This window comes from Mytilus galloprovincialis, chromosome 9 (genome assembly GCF_965363235.1).
Source record: "Mytilus galloprovincialis chromosome 9, xbMytGall1.hap1.1, whole genome shotgun sequence".
Taxonomy (NCBI): domain Eukaryota; kingdom Metazoa; phylum Mollusca; class Bivalvia; order Mytilida; family Mytilidae; genus Mytilus; species Mytilus galloprovincialis.
In genome coordinates, this window is record NC_134846.1 from 28,527,472 (window position 1) to 28,540,634 (window position 13,163).

Here is a 13,163-nt window from a genome sequence, read left to right on the forward strand (position 1 = left end):
CCTGGTGTCATAGCTAGCTAAACCTCTCACTTGTTTGACAGTTGAATAAAATTCTAATATATAGTTCTTCGTCAGTTTAGACTTTTATACATATTAAGATATTCGGCTTTGAACGTTCCTGATGGAGGTTAATCCAGAAATGCTCTTCAGACGCATGAAATGTTTAAAAATTTGTTTTCCTTGAGTAATACTGTTTTGGTTTTTGAGAAAAATAAGGTGGCGCATTACTGTTTTAGATTAAAACAGTCATCATTCTTCTTCTATATTTCAAGCTAAATATTAATGACTTCCCTCTTTTCATCAACTCTTGTAAAGTATACCATATATTTTTAACATTCTTCACTATTGCCGTTTTTGTGTTAGTTCCAAAGTGAAACGTTAAACAAATTCATTAATTTCAAATGAATGGAATCATAGAGATCATTAACCAAAGAAGACAAAGACATATGACGGATTTCTGCCGTTATAAATTTCATACTCTAATCAAACATGACATTCATTGACTGATTTTATTAGCCCGGGAATACTCTTTGTTCTCATAAACATTGTTACTATCATCTTATATAAATTATCAAGAAGCTGTCTGAATTGCAAAAATATCCTCATTGATGTGACTGACATATCATTTCTTCATTGAAAGTGACGTTATATATGTTGTTATTTTATCGATAAATCAAGAAAAATTACTTAATAAATCTTCCTAGGGTTAGTTCTGTCCAATACAATTGTCAGTCTCCGAAGTTCTCAAGCATCTTTGTCTTCATCTATCTATTGTGAAGCAAAACCTATCACAGATATAATTACATTGTCATCTTGAAAATGTTGGGATAAATGAGTTTACACTTCCGTTAGTATCATTGTCCTGAAGGTGTCTAGTTCATGTTTTATTTGTTAGTTTTCTTTTTATTTTCGAAATTATTATCCCCTGTTGTATGGTTTCTAGTGTTTACAGTTCTTTGACTGTCGATTCCAAGTTGTAAGATTTTTCATTGGGTTGACTGTGTTCTTCCATTTTATCACATAATCAATCAAACTTCTTGGAAAATTATTGAATAGTACCAAGTACAACAATAAATCTGATTAAAACCGAAAGTCATTTTTTGTTTCACGATTTATACCTTAGATATTTCATTTTCAACTTTACAACTTATTAAATGATTCAGTAGATATTTGAAGATTGATACCTTTGCCGTTTCATTACACGTATCAAGTTTACAACTAAATAAATGAAGGCATCAGTAGAGGATAATAACTTCATCATTCTGAACGCTATAGATATTTGTTTTGAAATGTCCCCGTAATAATGTTGCGTGTTTATATAGATTGATAATGTTTTAGTGATATTACATGGCAAATGATAAATAGTCAAAGCAGACAACTCTCGACACGTTCTTTCAATCATTTGATAATGTTCTCTTTTTTGTTTGAGCCCTGTTGATCTTCTTAAAAATAGGAGTGTTTAAGAAATTGATGTTGAAAATAGAAACATTGTAAATTGCTGTTAATTAAATGATTTACAAGATGTTTAATTGAAAGACAAAAGCGACATTTTGCGTGATTCTAATATGACCGTTACCAGATATGTTCGAGACCTAAAGTTTAAAAAGGCAAATTCATTTAACTCCGAAGAGCACTGTAACTAACGGAATTTGTTATAACAAAAGCAATTAAAATATTTATTCTTACTCAATGTAATTGTATTTAAGGCACCTATACAACAACAAACAATAGCACACATGACACAACATAGAAAACTAAAAAATAAAAAACACGAACCCCACCAAAAAACTAGGGGTGATCTCAGGTGCTCCGGAATGGTAAGCATATCCTTATTCTTAATTCTTCTATGTAGCTTAATTACATTTACCCTTTTTTTGGTATAAAATCAGAAAGATTAATTCATTTTTATCTTGCAGTTTATGTCATGTTGGGTCGTCGTTATGAGTTTATAGGACTGATGGACCATTTAGAAGACCGAGGACTGCTTGATTCAGGAGAATATTTTGTTGTTGGTATTATTCTTAGACAGTATGATCCGCTGAAACCATTTGAATATCTAGAAGGTATGTTTTTATATTATTCCTGAATCGTTAAGTTATTAATGTCTTATGCACCAGAATTTGGATGAAAACACATACATTGTGATACATAATAAACAATATACAATATATTAAATGTTTTGATAAAACATTTCCTTAATAGTTTCAAATGATAATCGGTCATTTTGTCGATTGTGTCCTTTTCACGAATGTGTTCTGTTCGATTGTGTATTCGAATGGCGAATGATACATAAGAAGATTACCATTTCGTCGAACTTCGGTGTTCACTAGGAGATTATTATGCGATTCCCTTAATATGTTTTTGTTACCTGGATTTGTCTCCTTAATCGTGAGATTTTGAACAACGATGAACAACTGTTGTCTGAATTTGCTGTTGGTATGTTCTTCTAAGAATTTGTGTTCAACAAACCTTGTAATTAAAAAAACATATTATACGTTTGAAAATAACATAATCCGTATTTATCCGTGCATATGCTTAATTTTATATTTACTTGGAATATGGCAAATCATACATGTTGAATAATATATAAGACACTTTCGTATGATTGTCAATGAAGTTACTATTGTTCTGAAAAATATGATGTTACGAATCATTATTCCCCTTCCCTTTAACTTTTTTAACGTATTTTGTCTATTGTCTTGTTTAGTTGGGTTTGTGATACTGATTGCTCAATCCCTGTCCAATTGATTTTTTACATTCTATTCTGTATGTATGCTGTTACATCACTCTTCTAGGTTTTGGTAGATTTTAACGTTTGAATATAAAAACACTGAGGTTTTTCTATTCTATATAGGCTAAAATTCATCAAATGGTACTTTTTATTGTTGAACGATGACAGATAATGGATTTTTCAATTTCACCTATTTAGGTTTTTTTCTTAATTTTACTGTCTTATTGTTACAGGTATATTCGATAGAAATGTGTCAGATTCAAGTGTCAAAGCGTTTCAGCATTTTATCGGAGTGGTTCAGTCGCCTCCGATATATCCAGATTACGAGAATTTCTCGGAATATGTCAATCATTATCTTGAATCACCACCATTTAATTTTACAAACCCTTTCAAACAATTTGGTGCCAAAAAAATAGTAAGTATTTGGTACATTATTTTTTAAGATAAGATTATCATACAGGGCCGTAACTAGCCTCTTTTAATTGTGATGCTAAATATATTTAGCAAAAAAAATTGGCGAGGGTCGAGGGGCCGCTCAAGGCCCCCTCAGAAGCTCTGAGAAAATTTAACGCAAAATCGTGCATTCTGAGCGTTCCACGGACTCTTTCTTACATTGAAACGCAAATAATCTTTAGCTATTTTTTCGACAATGTTCTGATCTCAAAGCAAAAACATAGATTCATTGTAATTTAAGACTTTTAGGTTTTAGGGGCTACATTAAAAGATCGATATGTAGGATAAAGTAAAAATCATATTTCTCATAACCATTAATACCGGGTCTGTCTGTCTGCTCTTGTATTGTATTTTGCTGACTTTGGTGATATTTTTTTATGACTAAATTTAAATATAGTGACAGTGCAGTATTAGAGTTTAAGTACTATTACTTCTCAAGTCGACACTAGGGACCATCACCTTCTTTTACGGTATTAATGATTCTTTTTTTTATTGAAGACCATCCAGCAACTATCAAGATGAAGAACAGGAATAAAAACTTTGACCATTGATCGTTTGTATTTTTTGCTATGCATTGACTTTGTGTGCGATTAGGTCCCGTGCACGTTTACTCCATATTCCTTTATTTTCTAATTGAACTGGACTTAATGCAAGTTTAACCCTTCAATGTAAAAGGTCATATGGCAATACATTGTTGTTGTTTTTTAAATGATTTGATACCCGGAAATTAGTGATCTTACTTAAATTAAAACCATGTCAGCTATCTAGTTTTATCCACATGCGCTTGGGTATATGATACGGATATTTTTTTTATTTTTTGTTGTTGATTAAAATAGTAAATTATCTTTTTTTATAATACATATCTATCACTTCTGTGCATGTCTCACTTATATATAGCTAGTTTCGAGTGATTTAAACGACTCGGAGAAAATACCCAGTTTTACAATCCATACTAAGAAAAAATGGGTATTTTCTCTGGGTTGTTTATAACAATCACTGGAAACTAGATGAAACATGTTCAAAAGTGATAGATATGTATTATTAATATAGAAAATTGAATAAATTAATCAACGAAAAAAATATATATCTGTATCATATGCCCAAGGCCTGTGGTTTTATATACGAAAAAGGCAGTTTTGTATTCTTTGATATCAAGTTCAATTATCCATGCAGAAACGACAATTTTTTTTCTGTGTCCAGTAGCATAGTAGAGCATATTCTTGAAATATTTTCCCGCATAATGTCTGGACATCGGTGGACATGCAACATTGCACACGTTTACAAATGAAAATCAACACTCAGACTATAGTCATAAAGTAGGACAATAAAAGAACAAAAAACAAACCCGAGACACAGAAGTACAAACAATTATAGACCATCAACTCCGGAAACCAAAAGTGAAATAGAAACATGGATCACGAAAAACTACAGGGGCGACATCTTGAGAACTTGCGTCTTGCAAGGCATATTCCATGAAAACAATTTGATATGAAGGGAATCTCTTTTTTTTCATTTTTGTTTTTTAAATTTCCAGCATGAGGCATTTGCCTCATTTGCTTCAATGTAGTTACGGCCCTGTGACATAATAAAATGTTACTGTTCCACATGACAACTTTTCATGGGGAGACAAAAAATGAAATAAGTTTTTACAGGTTTTATTATCAATTTATGCATAGATCTAGTTGAATGCATTTGTTCAATGTGCTGAAAGTAGCATACAGATGCACCTATCCTACTCTCACAGCATAAATTGTAAGGAGACAACATTCCAGTATTTTACCTGCTTCAGCATTTACTTATCCTATAAAAGGAAAGTATTTGTATAGCAATTTTCAAATATTAACTAAATTTAAAAAATGGATGGTGGGTGTATACGTATATCAATTAACTTTTCTGTCCGGAGAATAAGTGCTATTGACTGCTGCACTTTCAACACCTTGCAAGATTTAGACAGTGTGAGTTTGACTTTGTACAGAAAAGGTAGTTAATGATTAAGAAATAATTCATGGCAAAAATATAAATCAAATGATTTAAACTCACACAATATAATTCTTACTTCTGTATAAAAAAAGGAACATCAGATGCATTTGGAAAAAAATTAAGTTTAGTTGACGTCACTTGGTTTATTTTGTACTGCAGTAGTTATGTTTTTAAAAATGTGAACACATTTGGGCTACTCATGCTACTTCACTTAAAACTTGGTTTATTTATTTATTTTGTTTTGAAGAATTTTATAGCGAGCACTTTGTTTAATACAATTTATTGGATCTACCAAATTTCAAAAGTTTCCGTTCCAGATAATAAAATATAGAATAGATATAGGGAGATGTGGTATGAGTGCCAATGAGACAACTCGCCATCAAAATAACAATTTATAAAAGTAAGCCATTATAGGTCAAGGTACGGCCTTCAAACCGAAGCTGTGGATCACAACGAACAACAAGCTATACAGAGCCCCAAAATTACAAGCGTAAAAACATTCAAATGGGAAAACCAACGGTCCGATTGGACCAGTCTATATAAAAAAAAACGAGAAACGAAAACACGTACAAATTACATAAACAAAAGACAACTACGATACATCAGACTTAAAATGTTCCTTTTAATAGGAAAATTCGAAAAAAAAACTATTTACATTTTTTGATACAACTGTTTCATTTAGAGAACAAATATTTTAAGAAAGATAAGAGAAAAGAGACAGAAATACAAACGACATATAAACTCCACAGACGAAGAAAAATGATAGAAACGAAAATCTACGAAAAGTCCAACAGAAGTTTGATGGTGTTTATCAAATACCAATAATGATAAAAAAAATCATAATAAAGATATATACACCATAATCCTTAAAAAAATCAAAAGAAAAATACCAGAAACCAATTTCCCGCAATTAATTAGGGTTACACTTATGTTTTGCTTCACTTAAAGTATCTGTCGAGTTAGTTTATAATTTTGAGGAATGTAATCCGTTGTAATTGTTTTCTTGACCAGTGTGTGTCTCGAATTTCTAATCTGAAGTTTGCATGTCCTATTGGCCTACTGGGAAATCTTCATGTATATTGTTTAAATTCTGTAATAGGGGAAAATGATTACCAGACGACAGTCTTATCATGTGTTAACAATACCATTAAATGTCAAACCGTTGCACACGCAGTAATTGAAAGAAGCATTCATGTCAAATAGCATCATGGTGCATATTATACGGTGTTTATTTTCATATTCCATTACAGATAAAATCGGAGGCAGCATTTTTATATGATGCTGTTTGGTTGTATGCACGCGCGGCTGATCAGACAATTAAAGAAGGAAATGACATAGCAAATGGAACGTACATTTTCAGTAAGCTCATTGGACAGAGATATAAAAGTACGTATAACCTCTGGCATTTTAAAGTACCAAATTTTAGTGAAATGTTTTCTATAATCACACGGAAATATTACTATAATGAAATGTTAAATTGAATCCGGAAAAGATTAATTAGAAAATTTTATTTTTCAGTACAGTAACTAAAACATTTTCAAAAGAATAATTATTTTCAATTAAAACTCCTGTAATCGGAAATAATTGAAGTTTTAGAAATAATTTACGGAGGACAATTCGGGCAAAATTCGAGGATTTGCACAGATAATTAAATTTCCGTTGCAGGAAAGTGTATTGACTTCAGGGTAACAATCCTGTTAATTAACACAGATTTAGGATATAATTTATTACAATTATAATGTCGGTTTATTCAGAAATTGAATAAGGCAAACACAGAGAGAACCAAAAACCAAAAGGTATTGGAACAACTAATAGCAAGGAGTCGATTTACATATTATTATATGGTGTCGTTTGATGAACTTTGATTTAGATTTTTTTATGAAACCTCATTAGGTGTTACTTACAGCATATATAATTCGGCTTGAGTAAAAACACATCATTAATATAAGTAGCTGATACATGATGACAATAAAACTGTATAGATTCAATGAAATCTCAATACTCAACACAAATACCTGATAAATAATCAGGATAGAAACGTATATGTTAAATGACAACTTAAATTCTACCATGATCAAAATGTGATGTAGGGTAAGTGTCACTGAGATACTGGGTTAGTTTCATTCTCATAGAAACTTCACTAGGTAAATAGAAAGAGTGTACAGTTTAAAAAATATTTATATAAGATATTTTTAGTTGTGGAATTATGGGATTTAGTTTTGAGTGCATACTCGGTCTACTATGACCTCCAGAAAAAGTCTTATGATTTCTTATTATACCGTTAATCAAGCATTCATCAAGGTATCTAAGTCTTTCATCGACATCCCCCATTACATACTTATGAAATCATCTATAGCATGAAGTATCATTTTATTATATATTTGTTTTTCAAATATGAAAGAGATGTGGTATGGGTGCATATGAGACATCTCTCCATCCAAGTCACATAAAAGTAAATCATAATAGGTCAAGGTACGGTCTTCAACACAAACCCTTGACTCACACATTAGCTCTATCTGAATCAATATTGAATCATAACAACATAGAAAGAGTTTCCTGTAATTGACAATTGTATATATGTATAAAGAAGATATGGTATGATTGCCAATAAGACAACTATTAACAATAACAGAAATGAGACAGAAAATCACAAATATAGTTAACTGTACTGCTTTCGACAATCAGCAAAGCCCATAATCGCATAGTTAGCTATAATAGGGCCCGGAATGACAAATGTAAAACAATTCAAACAAGATAAATGCCTGCCTGTTTTGTGTACAAAATAATGAACGCAAAACAAAAATGTAAAAAGTATAATCACGAAAATACCGAAATCCGAGGAAAATTCAAAACGGCGATTCCTTTATCAAATGGCATAAACAAAAACTCAAACACATCATACGAATAGATAACAATGTCATATTCTTGATTTGATACAGCCATTTTAAGTGTAGAAAATGATGAATAAAGCCTGTTTTTCTAGCTAGCTAAACCTCTCACTTGTATGACAGCGTATACATCGATATGTGAACAAAACAAACAGGCATAATAGTTTAAAAATGTCAAAAAAAGGGTACAACAGTCAACATTGTGTTGTCATCTTAATCACTATAAAACAAACAAAAAAACAAAGAAAAAGAAATAAAGCATATTGACAAAGCACATAAGCAAAAATGAAAGACAAGAATACAAAAAACGTTCCATAGAACAACAGTACAATGAGGGGATTGTACCAAGACACGTCAAATGGATATCACCAAAAATAGACTAAACAGTAACATTAAATTTCAAAAAGACAAATAAAAGAATACACTGACTTGTTTTCAAGAACGTGTTATAGTATTCTGAACAAGAGAATAAAGAATACAGCAACAAACGACAACCACTGAATTACAGTTGACTGTATACATAAAAAAGAAGATGTGATGTAATTGACTATGAGACAACTTCCTACATGAGACCAAATGACACAGAAATGAACACATATAGGTCACCGTACGGCCTTTGCAACAATTGTTGGTTTGTGACTGGAAACTTAAATGCTTTAATTATTCAAGCTATCATTACGTTCTAATTTTAAAATAATCCTTAACGCAAATTTTGCTTTAATTGATTGTGAAGCCATAATGTTTAAGACACTGACATTTGACAATACTTTAAATTGAATTGGACTTTTTCAATTATAGCGATTTTACTTCAAACCTTGAAGCTGTCTTATGACATATAAACATAAATAACTGTTATCACTTCATCACATAGGTGCCATGGGGTATATAAGCAGAATTAATTCTGTTGGAGATGCAGAAGGCAATTTTTCCATGATTTCCAGAAAGCTCGGTAATGATGGTAGATGGGGGTTGTATCCTGTGGGAGTATTTCAGCTGAACGAAAACACACAAACTCTGCCTGTAAGTTGTTTCATACAACTAATAATTTTTTGATGCGTGATAATTTTTTGACAGTCATCAAGAATTATGCAACCTGATAACCTCCTACCACTATGAATTGAGAGAAAGACATCTACGTTAAGCAAATCAAGCGAGAATATGCGCAATTACCAAGGAGATTATCTGTTAGAAATTCCTAACAAATGCATTCTTAACATGACGTTTTGCCTAAGGAAAAAGAAGTTGATTTTGAGTATTAGAAATTATAGCTTTTAAGCAAAATCAGAAGAAATAACATGCTGTGAATTTATCATCGATCCGATATAAAAATTAAATATTATACAGTTCTGAAACACATAGATGTTTAAATTCCATAATTTCATCGTGTTTTCAAATCAAAGGGCAGGTGATATTTTAGCACTATTTCTGTTCAAACTAATAAAGTTTTTACACAACGAGAACATTATGACTAAGTCTGTTAGAACTGTTACTGTGGATTCATTTTATTTTTGTGGATAGAGAAAAAAGACGTTTCGTGGTAAACGTAAATTCGTGGATCGCTGATTAAAAAAAATGAAAAATTCAAATACGTTAATAGTGAATTTCTGTTTAATTTAGGATGTCATATAAACTTCTTGGTTTGGTTAATAATAAAACAAAAAAGAAGGGATTCATTGAAAAAGTGACGTTGAATTGTCAAAATCCTCACGTGTTCATTCAAAACTTCGATTATAATCGTGAACAGACAACTAATTATTTGTTTGTTTTACAATTTATAAATTTTTGTTGGAATTTTATGAGGCATTAAAAACAATTGGTATCTTTCCAAAGTTAAATATTTTTATTATTTCAAAAGGTGTTTGGTAATATGTTAGTTCGAAAGCAACCAAATGACTAGTATATATTCTAATATTTGGTTCTTGATAATTTCAAGGTATGCAAATCTTAAATTATTGCACAACAAATATTCATACTTAATGAACACAGAATCTACATCAGACAGATAGACAAACTCTAGACAAGAAGGATATTCCCTGAATCCCTCTGGACATACAATATCTTTTGCAGTTTAAAACAAAGTTAACTAATTATATAAATATTGACAGTATCAAGCTGCTATTACAGAGGACTGTCAAATAATGCAGACAAGCGTAGTTCTTATTAAATCAATGAAGATTTAAGAATTTATTTTCGCAGCTTAAGAACAATTCTATTGAAATAAAAGCACAACAATCATTTATTCGTGGCAATCTAATCAAGATAAAGGAATAAAAAAAAACTCCCTTAGGAAAATAAATAAATTAAGGAACCCCAACAATACCGTCATCATCTATGAATTTTTCAGATATTGACAGATTCGAACTATAATCGTAAAATTTCGTTTATTACTTACTCAGATACAATAACGTCATACTTTTTATGAAATAGTATAACGAGTTAAAAAATCGACGACCTTGATGTACAAGTGATTGAATTAAAACGTCTGGGTTTTTTTTCTGATAACGGTTAATGTTCCTTGATGGTTGTTTTCTTTAGATACAAAAGCTTTTGTAGATCAAAGATATTGTATTGTTTTATTTTCACCAAAGTGTATAAAAAAGCAAGAGACTTTCGGTATAAACTTTTAAGGAAATAAAATAAAATTTGGGACAGGATTGCAATTCATTTGAAAGGCTTTTTGTCTTAATAAAAATCCGATATTTGTTTTAATTTCACTACTACAACTGTAATTATAAATACCACATACTGTTTGATTGATTCAAATAAAAATTTGAAACGAGTTTTCTTATCTAATAAGGTAATTTATATTCTCATGATGGATTGTACAGTAATTATTGTCTACGTGGATTTTGTATGATAGCACGAAAGAGACCCGTGTTTTCCTTTTTGAAATATATTAGAGAAACATAATAACTCCTAAGTCGAAAAAAGACAAAGACTAGTACACAAAAACACAACATAGAAAACTAAAGATTGAGCAACTCGAACTCCACCTAAAACAGGTGGTGATCTCAGGTGTTCTGTAAGAGTAAGCAGATCCTGCTCCACATGTGATAAACGTGTTGCTATTGTTAGTACAAACCCGGTAATAAGTCTAATTCTTTTGGTTTAGTTTTAACATATTTATTTATAGTGGATTGGGAAACAAGTTTTGCAACTTATATTAATCCCTTTCCACTTTGCGGGTGCGAGTGCTGCCTTATTCTTTTGGTCACATTCGGTGGGAGGATGGGAATTTGGTTAATACAATTAAACTATATCTGTCGTCATCTGTGTGTTTTTTTTTTTATTCAGTCTTTAGTTTTCTATGTCTGTTTTCTGTTTTTGTCTTTTGTCTTTTTGCTGGTGTTTTTTCGGTTTACGAGTTTGGAGGTCCTTCTGGTATCTTTAATCTCGCTTATATAAAAGATATTTTCGTGAAATTAAAAAGAAAACACGTCTCTTTTCCATCTATTATCAGAAATTACCTTTTAATATTTTGTTTAATAATATTTGTTTTTGGATTGGGAGAGAGGGAAGATAAATTGTTAAAATTCAATTTTTAGCTTTTAGAAAAGATATATTTGTTCCAGGAAGAAGTAAAAAAACAATCGTTTGATTCCTTTGAAAATGAAGGATTTAAAAATATAGTATAGAAAATGTTCCTGTATGTTATTTTTTTTATTAATTTAAAAAATGACTTTTCCTGTGAAGATGAATGGTCGGTACCTTGAGAAAACCTAAGTTGCCATATTTCTATTCCACAGACATTCACAGGGTGATTTTCGAAATGAATAGTGTGGAATGGAACTTACTGTAAAAAAATAATCTTGTCCAAGATATGACAACAAGTATTTTGTTCTACAGGACTTTAAAAAAAATAGTTCTGTAGAAAAAGTGGAATTAATTTTCGCGCTTAATAAATTAACCGTACTATCAGCATGTGTAAAATTAATATCTTATAAGCAAACAATCCCCATCCCACTGAAAATCAAATGGTCCACTAAGGCTACTTAATTTGAGCATGTTTTGAAATGAGCAATTTTTTAATTCTTGCATATTTAGTATAATATTATGTTACTTCCATAAATACAAATAAAAAAATCAACGTTTTTTAATATCCAGTTTTACTTACATTTAATCTGCATTCTGCTTTTATGCTATTACAGCGGTGTATTCGATTTATTTCCAAAGCAGATTCAAATCATGTACTAGTATAGTGGGTGCTTCAAGTTCTTACTACCAAATCAGATGAAAAATTTATCAAATATTTGATACTCTTTTGAAATATCAATTATTTAAGAAAAAATAATCCATATTTATAATAATTTTTATTTTTATTCTAGAAATTTACATTTTACAAAAACGAGCAAATATCTTGGCCTGATGATAAGATACCTATAGATGAACCAGAATGTGGATATCGGGGTCAAAGATGTATACAACCTGTCAGTAAGTGGAATTGTCTTTTTAAGTATAAATGACGGCCGATATTTTCTTCCAGTACTGCAGTTAACCTTTCCTGAACAGTACTTAGAACATTTTTTGTCATCCTAAATCCTCCAGTTACACTTCAGACTGCCATCTAGCTTTACTTCGTGTAATTGATTGTCTTAAAATAAAAAAGAATGTAATAGCAATGATATAGGAAGCACTTGATGCCATAGTAATGGAATCACATAAATAAAACATAGATGGTCCTTCATTGGAGCACGCATATGATTTTAAAGAATTTATCTGCGATTTGTACAAAAAGTGTTTAATTATGAACGTTGTTAATAAAACTGCTGTTGAATGATAATCGGATGATATCTTTAAAGATTAGACAGCATAAGTTGATTAGATGACGGAAACCAGATATTATAAGGGTATGAGTTATTCAGGATTTCAAAGTTTACTTCAAAATCTACGGGTATTGATTAGGTCAATAATGCAAAGAAATGTAAACATTTGACAGTTATAAGAGGTATTAATGCCTATATGTATGATACAACTGTCAATTGAAGATTGAGAAAATATATGAGCAATAAATGTTCATGTACGGTCGTCAACAATGAGGAAACCTATATTGTAAAGTAAGCAATACAAGGCACTTAATAAAAAAAATAACCAATTTAAAAGTGAAAACCAAA

At 30.7% G+C, this 13,163-nt stretch overlaps 1 protein-coding gene across 2 annotated transcripts in view; it reads left to right on the forward strand.

Moving 5' to 3' along the window:
- The window catches only part of LOC143044740 (guanylate cyclase 32E-like), a 109,307-nt gene that overhangs the window by 71,886 nt on the left and 24,258 nt on the right, over positions 1-13,163 (forward strand). For both annotated transcript variants that reach the window (XM_076216865.1, XM_076216866.1), the window contains exons 5-9: positions 1,917-2,063; positions 2,965-3,146; positions 6,415-6,550; positions 8,924-9,072; positions 12,378-12,483. In XM_076216865.1, the coding sequence (XP_076072980.1) occupies positions 1,917-2,063; positions 2,965-3,146; positions 6,415-6,550; positions 8,924-9,072; positions 12,378-12,483 (720 nt within the window). The remainder of the gene's footprint in view (positions 1-1,916; positions 2,064-2,964; positions 3,147-6,414; positions 6,551-8,923; positions 9,073-12,377; positions 12,484-13,163) is intronic.